General features: G+C 40.7%; 1 protein-coding gene across 1 annotated transcript; it reads left to right on the top strand.

The window, feature by feature from the left end:
• Positions 1-212: 212 nt before the first annotated feature.
• On the top strand, positions 213-2,139 carry LOC100734261 (calicin-like). Its single transcript, XM_003470870.4, has one exon. It carries the CDS (start codon positions 344-346, stop codon positions 2,108-2,110), a length of 1,767 nt encoding a protein of 588 aa, XP_003470918.1. The 5' UTR covers positions 213-343; the 3' UTR covers positions 2,111-2,139.
• Positions 2,140-26,914: the final 24,775 nt, after the last annotated feature.

The following is a 26,914-nucleotide window of genomic DNA, read 5'->3' as shown; positions in this document are numbered from 1 at the left end:
CCTTCAGACAGGGCTTGAAAACTTTTCCCCAGCATTTCTAATTTTTCTCAGTAGAGGAGTTAGTCCTAAAATTGTCCACTGCTCTTGGGAGCAGACCTTCTGTCTCCTGAAGCTCAGCCTCATTTCTAGCATCCTACTGAAAGCCCACTCTGTGTCTCTAGGTCTCTGGGGCCCTGAATTGTGATGACCTCATCCACTCTATGACATCACCCTCTCTCCCGCCCCCACTCCCCTCTGGTCACCCGCTCCCTGCAAGCAACCATCAATCTGAATCGCCAGGCCCCAGAAATTCTGTTCTCTGGTAGCTGCTGCCGATCTTCTGGCCCAGCCAGCCAGAAGCACCATGAAATTGGAGTTCACTGAGAAAAACTACAACAGCTTTGTGCTACAGAGCCTGAACAAACAGCGGAAACGACGGGAGTGCTGGGACATGGCCCTGACCGTGGACAACCACGTCTTCTTTGCACACCGCAACGTGCTGGCCGCCGTCTCCCCGCTGGTGCAGAACCTCCTGCCCAGCAACAACGTGAAGACCTCCGACGAGCTCTTCATCTCCATCGACCCCAACTACCTGAGTGCGGCCACGGTGGAGCAGCTCCTGGACTACTTCTACAGCGGCAAGGTGGTGATCTCGGAGCAGAACGTGGAGGAGCTGCTGCGGGGCGCCCAGTACTTCAACACCCCGCACCTCCGCGTGCACTGCACCGACTTCCTGATCAAGTCCATCCGCCGGGCCAACTGCTTGCGCTACCTCTTCCTGGCCGAGCTGTTCGAGCTCAAAGAGGTGTCGGACCTGGCCTACTCGGGCATCCGGGACAACTTCCACTACTGGGCGGGCCCCGAGGGCTCGGCGCACTTCCTGCACTGCCCGCCGGTCATCTTCGGCCGCCTGCTGCGCGACGAGAACCTGCACGTGCTCAACGAGGACCAGGCGCTCAGCGCGCTGCTCAACTGGGTGTCCTTCCGCAGGGAGGAGCGCGAGAAGTACTTCAAGAAGTTCTTCAGCTACATCAACCTCAACGCGGTCACCAACAAGACGCTGGCCTTCACCAGGAACAAGCTGGTGGGCATGGAGAGCAACTCGTGCCACCTCACCCTCATCGAGAGCGTCCTGGGCGACCGCAAGCAGGAGCGGCCCTGCAGCCTGCTGGGCTACCAGCGCAAGGGCTCCCTGCTGGACTCCGTGGTCATCCTCGGCGGCCAGAAGGCCCAGGGCAAGTTCAACGACGGCGTGTTCGCCTACATCATCCAGGAGAACCTGTGGCTGAAGCTGTCCGAGATGCCTTACCGGGCAGCGGCGCTCAGCGCCACCTCCGCGGGGCGCTACATCTACGTCTCGGGGGGCACCACGGAACAGATCTCAGGCCTGAAGACGGCGTGGCGCTACGACATGGACGACAACTCCTGGACCAACTTGCCCGACCTGCCCATCGGGCTGGTCTTCCACACCATGGTGACCTGCGGGGGCTCGGTGTACTCGGTGGGCGGGAGCATCGCCCCCAGGCGCTACGTGTCCAACATCTACCGCTATGACCAGCGCAAGGAGGCCTGGTCCCTGGCGGGCAAGATGAGCATCCCCATGGACGGCACCGCGGTCATCACCAAGGGCGACCGGAAGCTCTACATCGTCACCGGCCGCTGCCTGGTCAAGGGCTACATCTCGCGTGTCGGGGTGGTGGACTGCTTCGACACCAGCACCGGGGAGGTGGTCCAGTGCATCACCTTCCCCATCGAGTTCAACCACCGGCCCCTGCTGTCCTTCCATCAGGAAAACATCCTCTGCGTGCACAGCCACCGGCAGAGCGTGGAGATCAACCTGCAGAAGATAAAGGCCAACAAGACCACCGCCTCCGTGCCTCTCTTGCCCAACGACTGTCCCCTGGATGTGTCCCATGCCATATGCTCCATCGGAGACGACAAAGTGTTTGTCTGTGGAGGTGTCACCACAACCAGCAACATCCAGACGAAGGACTACACCATCAACCCCAATGCCTACCTGCTCGACCAAAAGACAGGCCAGTGGCAGACCCTGGCCTCCCCGCCCGAGGCGCTGGACTGTCCTGCCTGCTGTCTAGTCAAGCTGCCTTGCAAGATTCTTCAAAGGATTTAAACAACTTTCTAAGAGGGAGAATAAGTAAATGCGTTATTGTTCACAGTTTCCTGAGAGAAGAGGGAGGTGGCCTTTCGCTTCCTGCTGGCCCTTCCAGGCTATGCGTGGCCTTGAAGGGGCCTCCTTAGGCGAGGGCTGCTGCGCGAGGGTGGAGAGTCTAGTCCAGGGTGTCCCTGGGGGTGTCCAACAGAGGCTGGCCTGGAGTCTCTGGTGGTGTCACTCGGGCGTCTCCTGGGCACTGCTACCTGCGGGTGGGATTCTTGGCTGCTCTGTGCCTCGAGTGAGATGTCCAGACTGAGGCTGGAAAGAAGGGTCCCTGGCAGGGCGGGATGCAGGCACCTCCTGGGTACTGGCCAAGGTGCTATCTGCAAAGTCCCCTGTGCTGTGGAGGTGTGCCTTCAGGGCCAGATGGCCTTTGTGAATGCCATTGTGTCCTAATCCCGCACGAGTCATTTAACATCTCTGGGCTTCGTTTTCCTTTTCCTTAAAAAAGAGGTAGTAAGTGTGCCGCCTTCACAATGTAAATGTGAGTTCAGATGCGTTCATCCACACAGAGCGCTTAGCACAGTCCCTGCGTGCTCCAAAGTGCTGCAGAAGCACTGTGTTTAAGGATTAAAAACAGTGTGAGGCCAGAGTTTGACTCTTAGGCCCATCTGTTGAGCAAGGCCCCCTGAAATGTTCTTTGAGACTCTCTATCTGAAAGTGTAGGTGAGCTTTCCTGGGTTATAGCTATTTCTGTTTCCCTTTCAGTTGCTGTGTAGTCACAGAATAATCCTCAATAATGTAGGAGAAACTGACCCTGAAAACTATATATCGCTCATTCATTCACACCCTAATCATTCATGAATTTACTTACCCGTCCATTCTTTCATCTGTTAACACACACCTTCACTGAGGCCCCTCCGTGCTGGTTCCCTCTTTAAGTGTCCCAGCCACAGTGCAGCCCAGACCATACATGTGCCAGCAAAGGTCGCAGCCACAGCCCTGCACACATCAGGAAGGTAACATATGTCAATAAAAAATTGGTCAAGTAACCAATTATATCAAAATCAGTATCATTTTAATATGTAGTTAGGGTAAAAATTAAATGAATGAGATTTTTTTCTTTTTTTAAAAATTTCTATTTTTATTAGTACAGGTTTGCAACAGTCAATGCTCACATTCATTAAGCAATTTGCATTTGTTGTGTAATTTCATTAATTTATATTCATTAAGAATTCATTGTGTCAACTAGTATATATATATAACATCCCTTAACTAATATATAGTGAACTTCTTTGTCTTGTCTGATCAGGCTTAGTTTGAAATCTGATTCTGAAATTAGATTAGTTACTCTTGCTTTTTTATGGGTTCTTGTTGCATGGAATATTGTTTTCTATCCTTTGGTTTTGAATGCTTCTTTTTTAATTAAATGTGTGTCTTATAACACTGCACACCACTGAGTTTTGGTTCTTGATCCATTCTGCAAGTCTGTCTTTTGATTAGGAAACTGAGACCATTCACACTGAAAGGTATTTCTGTCATTGAATTATTTTCCTGTTGCTGATTTCTTCATTTTTTTCTACTTTTGTTTCTCTGCTCATCCTATATTCAGGTTTTTTTTTGGGTTTTGTTTTACTAATTTGCATTGTTTTATTGTTTCTTCCTAGAATATCCTTGAGAATTTTTTTGTTCTAATTTGGGGTCATGCATTTTTTGAGGTGTACTCTCTCATGGAAAGACCTTATTTTTCTGTTAATATTAAAGGAAAGTTTTGCAGGATGGATAATTTGGGATTGGAAGTTGTTATCTTTTAGGATTTGAAACACTTTGCTCCAAGGTTTGTGCAGAAAAGTCTGCTGTAGTTGTACCAGGTTTATCTTTATATGTGATTCATTCTACTTTTCTAACAGCTTTTAAGAATTTGTCCCTGTGATTGACTTCTGGTACCTTTAATATAAGCTGGTGCAGGGAGGTTCTCTTTTAGTTGTGGCTATTTGAGGCCCCCATCCCGTACTTAAATATTTATTTCCCTATATGTGGGAAGAGTTCTGTCATTGTTTCTGTGAACAGGTTTCATATGCCATTTGTGTTCTCTTCTGATTTTTCATATGTTCCAATTACTCTTAGTCTTTTGTACATCATCTAGCAGTTGCTGGATCCATTTATATCATATTCTCTGGTTGCTTTAAGGGGTTTTTGCGTAGTTGGATATTGAAAGCATCATTGTTTTCTAGTTCTGAAATTCTGTCCTTAAACCAGTCATTTCTGTTGCCCAGACTTTAAATATCATTGTTTTTTGTTTTTGTCTTTTTGAAACAAGGTTTTGCTACACATTCCAGGCTGGCTGTGAACCTACTTTGTAGCCCAGGATGGCCTCAAACTCAAATTGATTCTCCTGTCTCAGCCTCTCGAGTGCTGGAATTACAGGGATGTGCCACCATGCCTGGCTTAATATAGTTTTTAATCTCCTGCATTTCTGACTGAAAGCTTTCCATGGACTCTATTTTTGCTATATTGGTCATGTTTTGTGTTGTTTTATTTAGCTAATCTGTTTTTTTTTTTTTTTTTACTAGTGTCTTCTGAAAGCTCCTGAGTCATTTTGGTTATTGCTTTTATTATCTGTTCAATTATGTCACCTCTGATGTTGCAGAGTGTCTCCTTGATTTCTTTTCTAATCCTCTTTGTTATTCTATAGGGGGCTTCACATGTGTGGCTTATGCTATTTTCCCCCTCAATATACCATGGATTGGAGTTTTGGGAGGCATTCTGTGGCTGTCTTCTCAAATTTCCATAACTTTTGTTTGTTTGGTTTGGTTTTATGCTGAGATTTGTGAATATTGACAGTGTAAGTGTTTGTTGTTGGTATAGAGATCTCTTTAACTGCTTTTCCGTGATGTATTTGGGGCATGGCTAAATATTGTCTTTTGATTCAGCCCCCAATTCTGACCACCTTGGTTAATTTGCTAGGGGAAAAGACAGGGTAATGAGCTCAACACTGAGTTCCCTGGGAAAGTACTCTAGTACTGGTAATGTCACAAAGGTAATCTGAGTATTTGCAAATAAATAGCAAGAATTGTGCAACCATGGTAATATCAAGTGGATCAACTTGTACTATCATTCAAGACAAACTGAATATTAATATACTAAAAGAACCAACTATGTACCACCCTTAAGAAATCCACAATATGGTGTAAACATATTGAAGACAATTCAGATACTGACTTACAACTAACATGTACTATTTCCCTAATGTAGAAAATAATACAATAGTAATTTTATAGAGTTAGGGTTAGGATTGTAAAAAAGAGGGGGGAAAAAGTGCTCTAAAGGATACAACTGCAAGTGTGTTTAGATGTGTTAAGATAGATGATCATATTAATGTTTTTGGTTGGATCATTGAACACAACTGTGTGCAGTCTCACTGTTTGACTGTCCACTTTGTATGCTTTGATCCTGTGACTTGAGCAACTATCTCTAAGATGATAATGTGTAATCTATTAACTGGTGATTTCTTAATGTTTTGTTTTTGTAGTTCTGTATTACAGTGTTTTGTTTTGTTTTTCTCGTTTTCCTTTTAAATAAAATTTTAAAAAAACATATGAAGCACCAAAGCTAGGTAAAGAAGATGTAAACCTGCTGAATAACCCAATAACCCAATTTCTATTAATGAAATTGACAATATAATTAAGTCCTTACCTACAAAGAAGAGCCCAGGCCAGATGGGTTCACTGCAGAATTCTACAAGAAATACAAAGAAGACCTAATGCCAACACTCCTTAAACTCTTCAATGAAATCAAAAGGGAAGCAACTCTTCCTAAGTCATTCCTGGAAGCAAATATTACTCTAGAACCAAAACCTGGGAAAGACCCAACTAAAAAAGAAAACTATAGACCAATCTCCCTAATGAACACAGATGCAAAAATCCTCAATAAAATATTGACAAACAATGCAGCAAATCATCAAGAAGATTATACAGTATGACCAAGTGGGATTCATCCCAGGCATGCAAGGATGGTTCAACATATGTAAATTAATAAATGTAATCCACCATATCAATAAAGCCAAAAGTAAGAATCACATGATCATTTCTATAGATGCAGAAAAAGCTTTTGATAAGATCCAACATTCATTCATGATAAGAACCTTACAGAATATTGGAATATATGGTCTTTACCTCAATATGATAAAGGCCATATATGACAAACCAACAGCCAGTATCATACTAAATGGCCAAAAACTGAATGGCTTTACCTGAAAATCAGGCACAAGACAAGGATGTCCCTTATCACCACTCTTATTTAATATAGTACTGGGAATACTAGCCGGAGCAATGAGACAAGGGAGAGAAATAAAAGGGGTAAAGATAGGAAAAAAGGAAGTTAAATTATCATTGTTTGCAGATGACATGATACTCTACATAGAAGACCCCCAATACTCCATTGAAAGACTCCTAAATATAATAAATTCAGCAATGTAGCTGGATACAAAATCAATACTCAAAAATCAACAGCATTCCTATACACTAACAACAAAATGACAGAGAAATAAGAGAAGTCACACCCTTACACTAGCATCCAAAAAAATGAAATACTTAGGAATTATCCTCACAAAAGAAGTAAAAGATCTATATAGGGAAAATTATAATACACTGAAAAAAGAAATTGAAGAAGATCTCAGAAAATGGAAAGACATCCCTTGCTCATGAATAGGAAGAATAAATATTGTGAAAATGATCACTCTCTCAAAACTATTATATAGATTCAATGCCATCCCAATAAAATATACCATCAACATACCTCATACATCTAGAGAAATCACTCCTAAAATTCATCTGGAACCAGAAGAGATCTAGAATAGCAAAGACAGTTCTAAGCAACAAAGGCAAGGAGGAGGCATCACAATCCCTGACTTGAAGTTATACTACAAAGCAACTGTAGTAAAATCAACATGGTACTGGAATCAAAACAGAGCCGAAGATCAATGGAATAGATTAGAATATATAACCACAACTACATACACACTGAACCACCTTATCTTTGATAAATGGGCCAAACATATTCACTGGAAGAATAGCCCCAAATAGCCCCAAGTACATCACTGGAAGAAAAGTCTCTTTAATAAATGGTGTTGGAAAAATTGACTCTCCATATGCCAAAAACTAAATCTAGACCATACCTATCACCGTGTACTAAATTAAAATCTAAATGGATCAAAGATCTGAATATTAAACAGAAACACTAAATCTATTGAAAGACAATTTGGGTAGAAATCTTGAAGACATAGGGGTAGATAGAGAATTCATGAACAGGAATCAAACCACATGGGAAATACTTCCCAGAATCAATAACTGGGATCATATCTTATTAAAAAGTTTCTGCATGTCAAAAGAAATCTCCAGCATAGTGAGAAGAAAACCCAAAAACTGGGAAAAAAAATCTTAGTGAACTGTCCCTCAGACAAAGGACATCTGTCTAAAACATATAAAGAATTAAAAAAAAGTCAGACCCCCCCAAAATTCAAAGATCCAATCCAAAAATGGGCATCTGAGATGAATACACACTTCTCAGATGAAGAAATACAATGGCAAATAAATACATGAAAAAATGTTCATCATCATTAGTCATTAGAGAAATGCAAATTAAAACCACACTGAGATTCCGTCTCACTCCTGAAAGAATCGCTAGGATCAAGCAAACCAACAACAACAAATACTGGAGAGGCTGTGGGGAAAAAGGAACTCTCCTGCATTGCTGGTGGGAGTGTAGACTGATGCAACTATTGTGGAGGTCAGTCTGGAGAGTTCTCAAAAACCTGGGATTGGAAGTCCCATTTGTTCCAGCTATTCCACTTCTAGGCATATTCCCAGAAGAACTAAAAGCATCATACCACAGTGATATATGCACATCTATGTTTATAGCAGCATAATTTGTAATAGCCAGATCTTGGAAACAACCTAAGTGTCCATCAACTGAGGAATGGATAAAAAAGTTGTGGTATTTTTATACAATGGAGTACTGCTCAGCTATAAAGAATGATCATATTGAGATATTTATAAATAAACGGACGCAGCTTGAGACCATACTCATAAGCGAAATAAGTCAAACTCACATGTATAAATACTGAATAGTCTCCCTAGTGTAAGAAATGGTAAGAGTACATTAAAGTTTATGGTAATCATGACTCCCCGTTACATTGCTTTGAAGCCTTATAATGTTTCCATTCATTAGTTGGAATGGTTTGATCCTGGGTTGTTCAATTTTATTATCTGTGATGGTATAAACAGCTATTTTGAAGAAAACAAGACATTGTAATAGTTAGTGCTGATTTAATATCATCTTGATTTGAAGTCCGACCATGCTTTTTGCTCTTCTGTTTCCATTGGTTGTATCATGTTGTATCTTATTGGATTTTATTATGTGTGATAGTATAAACAAATCTTCTATGGACAATGACATAATATAGTAACCATTGTTTGTTTTCTTTTATTTGATTCTGAATGCCCTGTACATAGTTTCATTCTCTTTAATGGTTTTATACTATTTTGTTCTGTTTGATACTATTATGTGTGAAGGTATACTCAACTATTTCAAGGAAAGAGACATTATGGTAGCTTCTGTTATATCAGGTTGTCTTGTGGTGAAATATTGTATTGCCTAAATTTTTCTGTTCTGATCTACTTTGTTATGTCTTCTTTTATCTTAATCTCTTTAAAATAAAAAACATTAAAAAAGAAAACAAAGTATGTGGAGTAAAAATAAGAGAAACAGTAACAGGAAAAAAACAAAAGAGGAGCAAATAATAAAGAAAGAAAAAAACCAAGGAAGAAGGACCAAAAAAAAATTCCCTACAATCAAATAAACTGAAGAAGAAAGGAGGAAAAGAAATACCAAAAATCTCTGAAAACAACACACACAAAAATACAAAACAACAATAACAAATGTACAAGAAAAAAATAAAAAAAGTGTGTCTGTAATTTTGAATGTATTGTTTTCTTCCCAAGACCTACAATTTTAGGGTAGTGCCCAGGGCAAGACATGTCCTTGATCATACTAGTCAATAAAGGAGGAGGTCAGTGTTAGGTAAACAGTGTGGTGACCCAGTAAAGAATCAGCCAGCCTAAATCAGGAGCTCTGGGCAGGACCTTGTGGAATAGCTCTGAAGGACAGTCTGAGTCCAGTTTGTTTTGTTTTGCTTTTGTTTTTGTTGTCTGAGACAGGGTTCCACTATGTAGTGAGGCTGGCCTGGAACTCACTATGTACTAAGTCTGGTCTAGAATTTATGGCAATTATCTTGCCTCAACCTCTCGAGTCTGGGGTTATAGATAGGCATGTGCCACCACGCCTGGCTCTGAGTCCAGTTTATCAGGCTGGGTCTTTTATGGGTAAGGTGAGGGGGTTCATGGGACAGGTTTAGGTGTGGCAAAGGGTGTAGGATTGTGGGAGCAGGAATAGCTGGGTATATGGGCCATGGTAACAGCTAATGATCTGTTGCAGGGGCACGGTGACCTAGCAGGTGTGACTGAGTGGACCAGGTGGAGCAGGCATGCTGTGTCCTAGCAGAGTAGGGACTGCTCCCTGGGCTCAGGGGACTAATAATCAACTATTCCAGGAACTGTGTGACTGAGGGGTGCAGACAGGGGTCACATCTATTAGTCGATCCCCACATTTGTGATGAATGCAGGCATCAGCAGGCAGTAGGATTAGGGTAAGGGCATCATTCTGATTTTCAAATGCAGATCAATGTAGGCTGAGCTTGGCCTGTGGCCATAGGGGAGGTGCCCATGTCCTTTAGCTTAAACATTTCAGAGAGCCTCTTGCCAGCCTGAAGTCAGCTCCCTGACCATGGCTATCTCTCATAGCTATCCCTCCCCAGTTGCTATGGAAATACAACACTGGGAGCCCTGGACTGAGGCCATACTGTGGCTACTCTGCATCTCCAGTTCAGTCACTGCATCCATGCAAGCATTCTCCAGAGGCTACGGTGGATGCTTGAACTGGAGTCACTCACCAGCAGCTCATACCACCTGCCCATCTGTTCCTCTGCCTCTTTCTCCCTAAGCTCTCTGGAGTTTCCCACTTTCACTTGGTCTGTAGATTTGAGATTTCTTTCTCACAAGCTAAGAGCTGAGAGTGAGAAAGAAAGTGCAAATTTTTCCTTCCCTTTTCTGTGTTGTGTTCTATTTCTTCAAATTCTCATAGGTTTTAATTTTCAGACCATTCCTGATTCCTGGGGATCTACTTCCCTCTTTTTTCCCCACCAACTTGTTACTTTCCAGTGTCTGGATTCCAAATCTTGAAGAGGCTGAGTTGTTGCTCACCATCTCATTTTCCTGAAAGTTTCTTAACATTCTTTTTAATATCCATACTAAATCTTCGGAATTCATTGTGCATTTTGGAAGGAAGTGGCTAAAGCTGGAGATTGGTCAGCAGTGTGACACTAAAGCAAGGCGAGCCCTGAGAACACGGAGACCAGAGCAAGCCACAGAAACAAAAACTCGTTCCAGCTTGGAAAAGGAAAGGTGCCCAAGCCAGCAGGCAAACAAGTTGCTAAAAGAGGGGTTGAAATTGTCATCATCCTTCTGAGTGAGTAAGTGAATGTGCTGTGGCAGTTGAACAGTTGCATTTCTCCCATCAGGAGACAGGGCTCCCTCTCACCTCAACTTTTGGCTCTTTTATTTTCCCATCTTCTCACAGCCACCCTCACCCTGCTACCCCGCAGGGAACTTCGAGAGCTGCACTGGTACGTGGCACATTTTACATTACAGCACAGCTCAGTTCGGTATAGCCACACACACTGTATAAACAGCCCATGGGATTAGTGGCACTATATTGGTTTAAATCCTCTTATTCCCCTCTTCCCTCTCTACCATGCTTAACCTGCTGAGCATCATCTTGCTGACCTCTGCTGACCTCCAAATGCTGCCCCCTGCCAGAGCTCACTTCCCTCCCTGCAGCCAGGACCTTCGATTTCACGGATGACCTTTGCTCTCCTCTCCTGAGACTTCTCCCACACTTGGACTTCTGCACCCCTGGACAGCCCCACCTCTGCTCACATCCCTGCTACCACCCAGCAGAACAAACAGGGTCTTACCCATCTGTGGCCTAAGCTCAACCACCCTGTCCCCAGCATAGCTGCCCACTGGGTCACTTACCTACACCAGCTCTCAGAGCTGACCCTCCTACCCTTTCTGGTGTCAGGGGACCCCACGCTTCCCCTTGCCCCCTTCTCCGTCACTTGTCTTTTATTCTGTCCCTAGCTCTGCAGTGACCTGAGCTCCATAAACAGTCTCACACTGACCACAATCTCCCCAGAGCTTCTGCTCCTTCTCCTTGGCACAGAGGAAGCTGTGCTTCATGAATCAAAGCTGAGCCCTGCACCTGTCTCTCCTGTCACCCGTCGCCTCTGAGACTCCTCGGTTCTCTTCCGTCTCCACGCTCAGCCTCATTTCTTCTCTTCACCCATGCTACTGCTCCGATTTCTCCTGCTCTGAACACACAGCTCCTTCAGCTCTGTGGTCTACCTCTTGCTGTCTGCCTGTGTTTCCCCCGTGAAGCTTCCTGTGTGTCATCTGTGCTCTCTGACTCTATCTCACACCTTCAAATCAATCTCTAGCTTGCTGCCTCAGGCTTCTGTTCCCACCGTGCTCCCAAACTGTCTTGACAGAGTCTCCCTCTTTGTCCTTTGCTCAGTCACATACTTTTCCTTGAAGGAAAAGACAAAACTGCCTGCCTGGGTCGGAATCATAGGCTGTTTGTTTTACAGTGGCAGATCTCTGGCGTAGTACCATTATGATTTGGTATACTGACTAGTGTGGTATCCTTCCTATAAGCCCATCCCACACTGAAAGTAGACCACCAGGGCTAACCCTCATGGGCTGGGAAAGCCTTATCACCTTGGAAACCTGGCAAAGGTGAATGCAAGAGTCATTTTGGCTTTTGTGGCTAGGGGAGCTTTGCTAGTTGACTGCATTTGCATTTCAACCCAGGACTTCAAGCAAGGGCAATTCAGACACACATGCATGATTTTAAGGGTATCAGATTTGAGATACTCAACTTCTTTCCAATATGAACCTAAATATTCATCTGTGCTGAAGTTTCATTCTTTCCCAACTTTGAGGCCAAGGTTGGGGAGACGCAAACTGTTCTCCAGAGAGTCCTAGATGCATTGCTCCAAGATGCCACATAAGGGTAAAACGTGTCATGAAACTTTATTTCAGAACAGTTTCCTTAAGTTTTTACCTTACATTATTCCTCTTAAGGTACAAAGGCTAGCATTAAAAATGGGATATCTTGTCCTAACTGTGTTGTTCAAAAATGCAGTAATCCTAGCCAACATCACTTTAAATGGACAAAAATGGAAAACTTTCACTCTAAAATCAGGAACAAGACAAGAATATCCACTATCACCGCTCCTGCTTAATACAGTTCTGGAAATATTAGCCAAAGCAATTAGTCAAGAGAGAGAAATAAAAGGAATAAGGATAGGAAAGGAAAAAAATTATCATCATTCACAGATGACGTGAATCTCTACACAGTAAACTCCACCAAAAGATCTCTAGAATTAATAACCAAATTCAGTAGCATAGCTGGATACAAATTCAGCACTCAAAAATAATTAGTATTTGTATACAAACCCAAACCTACTGAGAAAGTAATTAGGGAACCCACACCCTTCACAATATCATCCCCCCCAAAATACCTAAAATCAATCTAATGAAGAAAATACAAAGTCTATATGTTGAAGGTTACAGCCCTCTGGAAAACGAGATCAAGGAGAATATCAGAAAATGAAAAGATAGCTCTTGTTCATGGCTAGGATGAACCAACACTGTGAAAATGGCCATACTCCCAAAACTGTTATACAGATTTAATACAATCCTGACCAAAATACCATTAGCATACCTCACAGATCTAGGAAAAAAATTCCTAATATTCATTTGGAAATAGAAGAGACCTATAATAGCAAAGGCCATCCTGGGCACCAAAGCCAAGGAAGGAGGCATCACAATCCCTGACTTGAAATTATACTACAAAATTACTGTGATAAAATCAGTACGGTACTTGCAAAATGACAGACCAGTGGAACAGATTAGAAGATGAAAACACAGCTCTAAACACACTCAGCCACCTTATCCTTTACAAAGAGGCCAAACGCATTCACTGGAAGAAAGTCTCTTTAATAAATGGCACTGGAAAAAATGATTTTCCACATGCCAAAAACTAAAACTAGACCCATGTCTATCACCATGCACTAAAGTCAAAATGGATCAAAGTTCTAAATATTAAAACTGAAATATTAAAACTGAATTTACTGGAAGAGAAAGTAGGTAGAAATCTAGAAGACACAGGGGTAGGCAGAGAGTTCATGAACAAAAACCAAGCTACACAGGAAATACTTCAAAGAATCATCTAGGATCTCATCTTATTTAAAAGTTTCTGCACATCAAAATAAATCACCAACAAACTGAAAAGAAAACCCACAGAGTAGCAAAAAAATTTTAGCCAACTGTCCCTCAGACAAAGGGCTTCTATCTAGAATAAATAAAGAATTTTTAAAAGTCAGACCCCCAAAATTCAAAGATCCAAAAATGGGAATCTGAGATGAATACACATGTCCCAGACGAAGAAATACAAGTGACAAATAGATACATGAAAAAATGTTCACCATCATTAGTTATCCAAGAAATGCAAATTAAAATAACACTGAGATTCTGTGTTGCCCCAGAAAGAATGACCATCATCAAGAAATCAGTAACAAGTGCTAGAAGGCTCTGGGGGAAAAGCAACCCTTCTGCACTGTTAGTGGGAGTATACACTGATACTACACACTGTGGAAACCAGTGTGGAGATTACTCAAAAAACTAGGATTAAAGGTTCCATTTGACCAAGCTATTTGTCTTCTGGGTATCTTCCCAGAAGGATTAAAACATCATACCACAGTGACACATGAGCACCCATGTTTTTAGCAGCACAATTTGTAAGAGCTAAGTCTTGGAAACAACCCAAATGCCCATCAACAACAGAATGGTAAAAAAGATGTGGTGTTTTTATATAATAGGGTACTATGCAGTTATAAAGAAGGATAAACTCAAGGCTTTTATAGGTAAACAAATGCAACTAGAGACCATACTCATAAGTGAAATGAATCTGCATAAATAGAAACAAAGACAGAATGACATATAAATGCAACACTATGATACTTTATCAGAGGACAGAATGGTGGAAGATCTCCCAGATGGCCTTCCCTATTGATCTCTCTTCAAATATTCCTGATTTCTTGAAAATAGCCTAGAAAATATCCATGTTGTTGCATGTAGATATTGTTCTATTTCATTATAGTACTCTGTCATATATCATTTTATTAATTATTCTCCTTCTGATGGATATATTGGTGATACCTAACTTGGGAAATTACAAACAATGTGATGTTTTGTTGCTGTTTCATTTTGTTTTGTTTGAGACAGGGTCTTGTTATGTAGCTCAGGCTGGCCTTGAACTCATTTATGTAGCCCAGACTGGCCTCAAACTCACAGTGGTCCTCTTGCCCCAGCCTCCAGAGTGCTGGGGTTACAGTTGTGCACCACCACACCTACCTTAAAAAATGATCTTTGAAAGTATCTGGGTGCACATGTACTCCTGTGTATCAAATTACACACCATAAATAGAACCGCTGTCTTGTTCCTACGATGCTATTTTGCAAAGTGTGTATGCCCATTTATACGGACATTAGCAATATATGAAAATTCCTTTTGCTCTGAAGCTTGCCAAACTTGGTATTGTCTGATATTTCAATTATTTCTAATATAATTTGAAGTGATATGTCAATGTGGTTTTTACTTGCATTGATTGCTAATTCAAGTAAGCTCCTTATCATATTTATTCGTCCAAATTTCTTTTGGAAATCCGCTTCTTCATTCCAATTGGTTGTCTCTTTTTTCCCTTTTTTTGTTTGTAGAATTCTCTCTCTCTCTCTCTCTCTCTCTCTTTCTCTCTCTCTCTCTCTCTCTTTGGTACTGCAGATTGAACTCATGACCTTGTGCTTCCTAGGTAGGAGCTTATGCTGCTGTGCTAAATCCCCCAGCCCCAGGATTTCTTAATATAGTCTGGATATGAAGTCTTTCTCAGTTACACACTGTAGATTTCTCCTCTTGCTATGTCTTGCTCTTTACTCTTAGTGGCATATTTTAATCTGATTTTCTGTTGTTGTTCCTGCTTTTCTGATGCTTGAAGACATTGCTATCTATTCAGAGGATGTCATCAGGAATCCAGGTCCTAAAACTGACAGAAACTGATGATACAGGTCAATTCTTTGTGTGTTTAGTGAAAGATTTCAGATAAGAAACATAGTCCATCCTATACAGTACAGGTAGAGTTTACTGCAAGATAATAGATCTTCAGAGAGGGAAAGCGAATATACCTTCAAGCATGAAAGTAAGCAAGCACAAATTGGCAGTTGCACTAAATGAGGCCTCAGGCTGCATTTCTATGATGAGCAGGGTCTGTCAAAGAATAGCCTTTCCTTCCTCCAAGGTCATTGTTCTTTTACAAGGCAAATGGCTGTGTTAAGCTACTAGGTCCTTGTTCACTCCTTAGATGGGTGGTTTCTGTTTAGTTTGTTTGAGACCTTCATTGTTTTTTGAGTCCCTCAGCTACAGTCTGGACTTTGCACGGGCCCTGGACCTTACCAGCATGCTCAGAGGAGATTATATTCTCTGACTTAGACTTTGAAACCACAAGTTTGTGTGGATTTTATCTACAGGTAATGATTAAGAAAGTGGAGGAAAAAGTTAAAAAAACAAACACATCTTTGCTTTTCAAGTAGCCCCCAGCCTCCTGTCTCCAGTCCTGTTAACATCTAACTTTCTGCTTAACAAGGTTCTGGAGTATTCTTCATATTACCTTCCAAAAATATCACTGTTTTTCCTTTTATATTTAGTCCATAATCTGCATGGAGTTGATTTTTGCCTATGGTGCTAAGCAGAATCCAATTTCTTTGTTTATCCACGTAGCCATTCAGACTTCCCAATGCTCACTCCTCTGCGTGTCACCCATGCTGCAAACCACTCATCCATGCATGGGTGGCTATGCCCACGCGTTCCCTCATTCCACAGGCCTGACTTCCCCCAGTATCACAGTCTCCACAACTACAGTTTTTCCTAGCCTGTGTACCTCACAATTAGGTTGTCTAACACATGATTCTAAAACATATCCACAAAAATACTGCTGGTTTATGATTTTGGTTGTGATTTTAAGTTTATAGGTCAATTCAGGGAAAACTGCTATGTTTACAATATCATGATATATACTGAATGTTGTCAAATACTGTAGCTTTGAGTATATAGTCATACTTTGGTACTTGACTGATTTGAAATCCATTAAATTTGGTACAGTACCTAAGTCATTTCACCCCCAAAAATATGTCCTAGTATTCACCTTTGGTTGATACTGGACACAGCTAGGAACTGTCAGTTAATTGTACCTTTTCCAGCCACAAGAAACATATGATGGCACTTACCATGCCTGCCAGAACCAATTAACAATGAGTATCAAAGTATCACCACATTTTGAAGTCAGGCAGTGTGATGCCTCCAGCTTTGTTCTTTTTGCTCCTGATTGGCCACAGGTAGCTTTGATAAGTCAATGTCTTTTGCAGATCTGTTTGAATATTAGAACTGTCTTTCTTTTGTAGTACTGAGCTTTGAGGCCAGGATCTTGCACATGCTAGGTAAGCACACTACAACTGAGTTACTTTGCCAGTGGTTCTGTAATTGTTTTTTTATTTTATTTTTGAGCCAGGGTCTTAAATTGCCCAGGCTAGCCTTAAACTTGTGTTTCTCCTGCTTTGGCCTCTCAAGTATAATATCTCACATGTAGGTCTATGAAGAGTATCATTTCTGTTGCAACAAGGATTGTACTGGATCTTTAGATTGCTTTGGGTAGTGTGGACATTTTTACAGTATTAGTTTTTTCAATTCATGATCACAGGACATCTGTCTAATCCTTTGAACTTTCCTCAGTTTTTCCATCGGTGTTTTTTTTTTTTTTTTTTTTTTTTTTTTTTTTATAGTTTAGAGCACTTTCTTTTCCTCTCTTTTGTACAATGACTATTACACATTTTGGGTTTCATTGCTCCCACGGTTCTTATTGCTTTTTTGGAAGAGAGTAAAACCAAATGTGACATAACAGAACAGAATCGGTCAAGTCAAAAGGGTGGACATAATAGATAATATAAAAACATAATACAAGGTGATCAACAATGGTTACCATAATGCCTCCCGCTATTTCTAATAGAATTGCCTATATCATTAGTTGTTATACAATTGAACAAAACCGTAAAGAATAAAACCGACAAAACCAAAACATTGGAGATATTGTAGGTCTTCAAAAGTAGATAAAAGTCAATGAGAATGGGAGTTATAATGAATCTCATTATCTTCTCAGCTGATGCCTAAACTTTCGAACCTGATACTATCCAGCAAAACAGAATAGAGGAACCTCAGTCAAAAACAAGATGGTGAGAGTAATACAGGGCTTCAAATCGAGATAATAGAAAGTCAAAGTGGGTTACTATATTATATCCTGCTATATTTTTCCCTTTAATTAAATGGATAAAAATAAAAAAGTAAATAATGGAGTGGAGATTGAGAAAAAAGAGGGCATAACAGCGAAACAGGGCAGATCAAAACATAACCATTTAAGCAGAATAGTGTTTCACCACCAGATAATCCTGACCCAAAAATAGTTACCATATTGACTCCCTCCCTGAAGTCCTTGAGTACAACTTCATATACTTTAGCATTAAGTATATCAAAACAATGTAAAAACATTTAAGAGAATGACAGCATTATAGAGTATTTAGAATCGACTAACAGAAAATGAACAATGGTCTCTGTATAATCTCCTTGTCCTTAAAAGGTTTTTGCTTATACTATCGTACATAACAAAATCCAATAAGATACAACCTGTTTAGACCATTGGAGACAGAAGAACAAAAGCTAGATGAGACTTCAAAACAAGATGGTACTAAATCAGCATTACCTATTAAGATGTCATTTTCTCCAAAAAAAGCTGTTCCTATCATCCAATCTTCTCTGTCTCATTTCTGTTGAGCTCTTTTTCTGTCAGTAGCTGTCAGTTTGTCTTCTTCATTTTGTTCTCTGCTCCATTCATTGTGGCCTCCCCGCCACTATTTCTGGGTTCTTTGTATTTTTCTTTTTTTAGAATATCCTGCAATACTTTCTGTAGGGTTGAATTGGTGGTTGCAAATTCCCCCAATTCCTCTTTATCCTGGAAGCACCTCATTTTTCCATCAATTTCCAGGGACAGTTGTGCAGGATATCTCAATCTTGGCTGGAGATTATTATCTTTCAAAGCTTGAATTATTTCTCCCCATGCTCTTCGTGATTTGATGGTTTGTGAAGAGAAATCTGCTGTAATTCTGATGGGTATTCCCTTGTAAGTGATCTGTTTCTTGTCTCTTACAGCTTTTAATATTCTGTTCTTGTATTGAATTTCTGGAATTTTTATTATTATATGCCTGGGTGTTTCTCTGTTAGGGTTGTAGGTAGCTGGGGTCCTGTATGCCTCATACATCTGAGTATCTTTACCTTTTGCTAAATTAGGAAAATTCTCCTGGATTATTTCTGTGAGTAGCTTTTGTAGTTCACTTGTTTGTGTCCCTACTTCTTCTTTTATGTTCTTAATCCTTAAGTTATGGCTCCTCTTATCATCTTCTTGTCTTTGTATTATTGCTGTGTGTTTCTTTGTTATTTTTAAGAAGTTTTTCATTTCATTCTCCCATGTTTCAAGTCTGCCCTCCAATTCAGATAGTCTGTCCTTAGTTTCTTTCAAGCTGTTATGCCAGTCTTGGATAGACTTCTTAATTTCTTGATAGTCTCTTTGAACCTGCTTCACATACTCAATGCTTTCTCTGTTTTCTCCATCAAGCAATTCTCCCCTCTTTTTCTGTTCTTCCATTCCACCATCTGCTTTTTCCTGGGTGGTGCTTAGCATTTCTCTAACTATTCTGCATACTTCTAGCTTCAGGTCATTGATAACTTCATTCCTGAATTGGTCTATGAGGCTCTCTAGATGGTGCTTAATGTATATTGGTGCGGTGTCCACTATTGCCTGTTTCTCAGGATTGGGGGCCGAGGAGCCTTTTTTGTTGCTTCCCTTCCCCATATTTTCTGTTCCTTATAAAATGCAATCTTACATAGGAGGCCCGGCTTCCCTGCCTGTCAGCCACAGCCTGATCAAATTGCGCTGGCTAGTTGTTCCCGCCCACCGCTGCACCCCAGGGAGTTGTGGAGGAGGCAGCCTACGCGGGAGTCGGTCGCTCCTCCGGGCCACCGTCAGGCTCTGGGATCTGGGTTAGGCCAGCCTAGGGAGTCCGCCAGCAGCGTCACTCAGGCCAGGCACCTTTCACCAATCCTGTCCGAGAGGGGAATGTGCGGCTGGAGTTGTCACCGCGCCCTGCTCTTACAGGACTGCCCGAGCCCAGAAAAACCTCCGCTGGAGTCAAACTGTGGTAGGGGATCAGTTTCTTGCTCACCTCGCCACCAGTCAGTTTTCCGCCTTGTCCGTCCTGTTTCCGACTCCGTTCGCAGACTCCCGTTCCCAGAGCTCGGCGCGTCTCTCCTTGCTGAGCCGCTGTGGAGGCAGCCAGCCGCTGGGCGGCGGGAAATCCAAACCGCGGTTTCCAATGGCGCAGGGACTCCGTTCGCAGACTCCCGTTCCCAGAGCTCGGCGCGTCTCTCCTTGCCGAGCCGCTGTGGAGGCAGCCAGCCGCTGGGCGGCGGGAAATCCAAACCGTGGTTTCCAATGGCGCGGGGTCGAGCCTCCACACCGAGATTTTTCTGTTCCTATTTTAGCGCCAGGACTGTATTCTAAGTTAGATTCTCTCAGCCCAGTTCGTTCCTGAGTCAGCAGAGCATATCTCTACTGGTTCGTATCTCCTTAGTCCGCATCATTCCTGGCCTCTGAGCCGAGCCTTTAGAGAGCCTTCAGTAGCTGCTGCTGTCTGTCCGCCATGTTCTCAGGAAGTCTCTCCATCGGTGTTTTATAGTTCTCATTTGTAAAGATCTCTCACTTTGGCTAAATTTTTTCCCAATTTTCAGGCAGCTGAGGCAGAAGAATTGCCATGAGTTCAAGGCCAGCTTGAACTATAAAGTGAAACCGTGTCTCAAAATAGATAAATAAATAAATAAACAAATTTTTCTTAGGTATTTTTGTAGATAATTTCAACAAAATAGTCTCCTTGATATTTTTTGCATGTTGATTTTGTATCCTGCAACTTTATTGAATTTGTTCATTCTGATAGATTTTTGGGTGGAATTTCCTCTGTATGAGTTAATGTATCTAAAACCAAGGACAATATAATTTCTTCTTTTCCAACTTAGGTGCCTTTTACTTCTTTCATGTTCGTTTTTAAAATCATATTTAGAATAGGAATGTCTTCTTGGTAAACTGATCCTCTATTATTATATAATGCTTGTGCATCCTCAGATTTTGCTTGGAGTATACTTTGTCTGATTTAGTGTTTGCATAACATATACTTTACCATCCTTTTACTTTTAACCTACAATGAGGTATATGGAAAAATAAATTTGTCCCAACCTTTTTATTCCTTCTAACAGCCTCTCATTTTTAAAAACTGGTATATTTAAAGAAGTTAAATTTCAGTTGTGAGTTCGATCCCTGGTACCGATAAAAAGGAAAAAGACCAAAAAAAAAAAAAAAAAAAGAAGTTAAATTTAATGTAATTATAAATATGCTTGTATTTAAAACTGCCATTGTTTTCTATTTTCTTGTTCTTTAGTGTTCAATTTTAATTTAGTGCTAAATAAAGTTCTGGTTGTACTGAACTTTTCTTAGTCTATTTAAAATATCCCACTCAAATAGAATGTAAAAGCCTAAGCCATCTATATGGGATTGATCAACAAATACTGTGAATGCTTGAATTAAAATTTCTTTTTACAGTAAAAGACACATCACCATTAATCCTCTTCAAAACACTCCTCTCTTGCCTCAAACATTTTTACCTTTCTTGCCACGTTCTAAGGCAGCACTGGAAGTTCTTGTTTTTTGTCTTCGAGAGATATGATTTTTAAAAAATACGTTGCTGTTGAAAGTAAGGCCATTCTGTGTAAAGATGGGCTCATAACACGTCACAGCGTCCCTCCCACTTTACTCACCTAACCTGGCCGTGTGGCCTAGTGCTCGTCCCAAACTCAAAATGACTATGAGAAGTAAAAATCTTGAACCAACTTAGGAGAGCAAGGCAGCCACAGCAGTACAACTACAGGAGACTTCTATACCTTCTCCAGAAAGTGGCAAGAATGTTGGGGTAAGTGAGGGATATTGTGAGGGGGAGTAATGGCAATTTGTCTTTTACTGTAATAACTTTTTAGCTTTCACTGTATTTGTGGATCACATCTTGTAGATCATGTTCTCCTCTTCCTTTCGTATTATAATTGTTTTATATCTTTACATCTACATATTATGAAAACTACACCAGCTGGCACATTTCTGTGTGTCCAGCACCCTAGAGGCTGAGACAGGAGGGTCACAAGTTCAAACCCACACTAGGCAACTGAGCAACTTAGTCAGACTATCTCAAAATTTTAAAAAATAAAAAGGGCTAGGTAAGTAGTTCCGTACAAGACCCTAGGATCAATCTCCAGTATTGAAAAAAAGAAAAACATCAGGCACCACACACACACACACACACACACACACACACACACACACACACACTGCCAAATAAGATCCTACAGGTTCTACAAATTCTCCATCAGGTGCCAGGGCTCAGGTCATCATTAGAACAGAATTTTATTTTAGAAGTGTCTCTCTCTTTTTTTTTTTTTTTTTTTTTAAGTCCTACCGGGGATTGAACTCACGACTGCATGCTTGCAAGGCAGGCACTTATGCCACTGAGCTAAATCTACAGCCCTAGAGGTGTTATCTTAAAGGCAAGTCAACCATTTTATTAATGATGGGTATGGATACAGACACGTCTTGATCCTGTCTGGTGTTCACCAAGCTTTTTGAATCTGTAGGTTTATGTCTAAGTGCTCAGATGTTATTACTTCAAATAGTTTTCTTAATTCTTCACTCTTCTCCTTCTGAAGTTTAATGATACAAGTGTTGAGCTTGTTTCACAGGATCTTGGGGGTTTTTTCAGGATTTTTTCTTCTTTCAGTTTCAGCCCTACTCTTGTGCAGACTAAGTTCTACTGGTCTAGCTTCAAGTTCATTGATTTTGTTGATGCCATTCTTCTTTTGCATGTACCCATCCTCTCTTTCTAGTTCAAATATTTCCATTTTGTGGTTCTTTATATTTTCTTTTTTTTTTTTTTGCATTTTTTGAAAATTTTATTTAAAGAAAAAAATCTAAACAGAAAAAGGGTAGAAATAATACATAATTTCAAAAAAAATAACAGAAATCACTAGCTGATAAATTACATATTGTCCTCTTAGAAATAGTTGTTCAAGTAACAAAAGTAAAGCATACAAAGTGAACATTTAAACAGTGAGACTGAAAACAGTTCTGTTCAATGATCCAACAAAAACTTAGTAATATAGTTATCAATCCTACACACTTAAACATACATGTAGTTATACCCTTTAGAGCACTTTCTTTTCCTCTCCTTTTTAAATTTTATTTTAAAGAGGATAAGATTAAACAGAACAAAACAGATCACAAGAAAAAAATTTAAAGAAATACAGATTTCAAATCAAGTCCATTGGAGATCTTCACTGTCTATCTTATTGTCTCTAGTTTTCTTCCAAATAGTTGTCCCCATTTTCACACACATTGAATACATACTGAACATTATAGAACTAATCAAATCATTACAGGATGATGAAGGCTTCTTAGGTCTTCAAGACCTGATATTGACTGCCATAATACATCTCATTCTCTTCATAGTAGTTGTCCTTATCTTTATGTATGCTGAAATTGAACATAAGAGACTAGACTAATATCACTTTGAACAGTGAATAATAGTATTGCTAGATTTTACATCATAATGCTACAGAATTAGCATTGGGTTTCTTAGTGTCTCTTCTTCTTCAGAGTATCTGTTCATTATATCTTGCATTATATAATCTGTTCCTATAAATAGTTTAGAATCTCTATATGTATATCTATCCTTTCTGTATTATAGGAAAAAACAGATCATAACAAGACAACAAAACAAGTTCCTAGAAAAACATGAAGTGAAAAAGACATGTAAAACCACAATATTAGGTGATCTACAGTAGTTACTAGGCTTTCTCTTGTTATTTTCAATAGAATTGTCTGCATCATCAGACATAATATAATTGAACATAGCATTACATAGCTATTTTAATAAAAACACATCTTTGGAGACATTGTAGAACTTCAAAAGCAGTTAATAACTGGAATGGGTATCTTTTATATCTTGTCATCTTCAGAGTAGTTGCCTCTACTCTTAGACTTGATACTATCAAGCATACCAAATTCAAATAAAAACAGTCAAGGCAAAACAGTGGTTTAACAAACCAGCTTCAAATAAGATCAGTCATAGTAAGACAGTGTCAGTAATAGGGCTTCAGTTTAAGTTAATAAGAAATTAAGGATAGGAGGCTGGGGATTTAGCTCAGCGGCATAAGCACCTGCCTTGCAAGCAGGCAGTCGTGAGTTCGATCCCTGGTACCAATAAAAAGATAAAAAAAAAAAAGAAATTAAGGATAGTTACCATGGTATAGCCTGCTATTTTTGGGATAGCTGTCTGTGCCCTCAAATCTAGTATGAGTAGACAGACCAAACTAAAATCAAACTAAACAGAGTGATCAGACTACTGTGACTTTTAAATCTTTATACACTATTAACAATGTCTCTGCCTTCCTTCTTAAAGCTATTTTTCACCTTTCCCCTTCTCAGGATGCTTTGTATACTTTGGGTACTTTAGATTAGGGGTCAGCCTGTTATATATCTGAGTGTTGCTGAACCTTTTTACTCCTGAGCTTGATCTTGAGCTGTATTCCTCTACTTAGTAAAGCCACAAGGTTTTCCTTCCTTCCAACTGTGTAGTTTTACACTGCCCAAAAGTATCATAACTTTCCAATCTATCTGCGGCTGCAGGACGAGTTGTCCCTATTTCTCTCTGGTTTCCTGACACATATAGCATCATTTTCTCATCTTTGACTTTCAGTTTATTAACCCTCTTTCAGGTTGAGTATATTTCCTATTCAGAGCATCTCGATGGATCCTGCCTCCTAATCTACTCTGCCTGTGTTTCTTTTTACTAGTGTATCAAGGCTATTTATATTAAAGGTTATAGCCTACCTTCTCTGCCTCATCTCTGCTATTCTATTGTTATTTGTCCACTTTACTCCTTCATTCCACTGCCTGCCCCATTCATTGAGGCCTCTCTGCCACTTTTACTGGAATCCTGGTATTTTTTTTTCCTCTCTCTCTCTCTCTATGGAATGTCCTTCAGTATTTTTTGTAGGGTTGGATTGGTAGCCCTGAACTCCCACAGTTCCTCCTTGTCTTGGAAATATCTTATTTCTCCATTAATTTTGAGACAGAGTTTTCTGGGTACATCAGTCTGGGTTGGAGGTTATTTTTTTTCAGGGCTTGGACTATTTCCCCCCAGGCTCTTCTCGACTTGAGAATTTGTGTTGATAAGTCTGTTGTTATTTTGGTGATTTTTCCTTTGTAGGTGATCTGCTTCTTTTCTATGCCTGCTTTTAATATTCTGTTCTTGTGGTGGATTTCTAAGACCTTGATTATTATATGTCTGGGTGTAGGTCTGTTTTAGTTGTAGGTGACTGGAGTTCTGTATGCCTCATTTATCTAGATATCATTTCTTTTTCCTATGCTTGGGAAGTTTTCCTTAATTATTTCTGTGAATAGTCTTTGTAATTCATTTGTGGTTATTCCTGCTTCTTTGCTCACGTTTTTTATTCTTAAATTATAGATCCTCTTGTTGTCTCCTAGCCTTTTAATTGTTTCTTTCTGGTTCCTTGTTATTTTTAAGAGATATTTTCTTGCATGATCACACATTATAAATGTCTCCAAAGTTTTAAAAGGCTAACTTTAGTTTCTGTCAAGGCATTTTGCCAGCTTTCAATGGAGTTTTTAGTTTCCTAGTAATCTCTTTGGATCTGTTTCATGTCTTCTAGGTTTTGTTTATATTCTTCATTTCTCTTCCTTTTCTGGGTTCCTTCGTTCTTCCATCTGTGTTTTCTTGAGAGTGGCTTATCATTTCTTTAATTAATGTTTATATATCTTGCCTCACTTGGATTAGAATTTCAGTTTTAAGTTCATCTATGAGGTCATCAAAGTATTTCTTTATGTCCGCTGATGTTGTGGCTAATATTGTATGACTGCTGCACTGGTTCTCTTCTGTATTTACTTCTCCTGGGATTATTTTCCCAGGGTCAGTGGCTGGAGGTTTTTTTTTAAATCTCTATCTCTTGTCGTGTTTCTGGTTTCTTTCAGACAGGTGTGTTGGAGGTCCCTGGCCCTCTCTGTATTGCTTATGGTTTTTCTGAAGCATGCTGACTGGAGTTTTGCTGCCTTCTCCAGTTTGCTGTTATCTGAGGTGCACACAGGGACCATGGAGGCTAGCCTTTAGCCTTTCAGCCAGTCAACCCACAAGTGCCTTCAGCAATTTAGCCTGTGCTTTGTGGACGTCACAGGGTTGGTACAGTTTCATCCCTGTCTACGGGGTCCCAACCAGAGGCATGCCACAGCCCAAGCAGATCCCACCAGTCCTCTCTGGGCCAGGGACGGCTAACTGACACCACCACGGCATCGGGCTCTGCCCCACTCCAAGATTCCCTCCAGCCAGCGATACCCACCACAGGACCCAATCTCTAGCACTCACCAGGGAATCAATGTAGTTCTCCACCTTGGCTCCACTCCACACTGCACCATGTCCTCCCACCAAGGGCCTGGGACTCACCAATTCCAGTTATCTGTGGCCATGGCTTCAGTGCGACCTTGAATCGCCCAACTCCACTGTGCTCCCAGCACAGTGTGGACCGGTCTCAGTGAGTGCATCGGGCTCCAGCCCTGCACTCACATTTTTCCTTCCTCTTCCTATTTTTCCTTTTCACTTCAGTTTCCTCCTAGGTTTGTGAAAGTCACTCTCCGCTCGTCCAGCCCTCTCCATGTTGTCAAATTCCAGTGTCTGAGCTTTTTTCCAGAGAGGCTCTCCACCCAGCAACGTAGCAAGCCACTATCTTCTCTAATCCTCCTGTATATTTTCTATTTCTTTACTGCAACTTTCTAGTTTCCATTTATTCCAAAGGTACTTTACAGCCAGGCAGGATGGTAGATGCCTAAAAAATCCTAGCACTTGAGAGGCTGGGGCAGGACTGCTGTGAGTTCAAGGCCAGCCTGGGTTTATAGTGAGTGCAAGGCCAGCCTGAACCATGTAGCAAGACCCTGTCTCGAAAACAAACAAACAATGAACAGCTTGCAGTTAGAGAAGGTGTTTATTTGCTACATATGTTCTTTTTAATTGAAGGATTAGTCAATTTTAAGTACACAAAATTTTAAAATATATGCATTTAAATATATATATATATATATCTACAGTATATAGATTTACAGCAGTAAAACTACCATCCATATCAAGATACTGAACACTCTTCTTGCATATGAATGCCATGTTACTTACCAAGTCTCTTAAATGTGAAATACCTTGTAATATCCTCATTCTGCCCATTAAAATTTTGTCCTGTTATGGAAGTTTTATGATAGCTACTTTAATGACTTTTCTGGTAATTCAACAGATATCTGAATTATTGCAGTACTGACATGCGTGCCCTGCCTTTTTAC

Source organism: Cavia porcellus, unplaced genomic scaffold (assembly GCF_034190915.1).
Source record: "Cavia porcellus strain 051 isolate PalLab524CR breed Dunkin Hartley unplaced genomic scaffold, mCavPor4.1 scaffold_1, whole genome shotgun sequence".
Taxonomy (NCBI): Eukaryota; Metazoa; Chordata; class Mammalia; order Rodentia; family Caviidae; genus Cavia; species Cavia porcellus.
The sequence above is the reverse complement of the archived record's forward strand: the minus strand, read 5'-3'. Positions and strand labels throughout refer to the sequence as shown.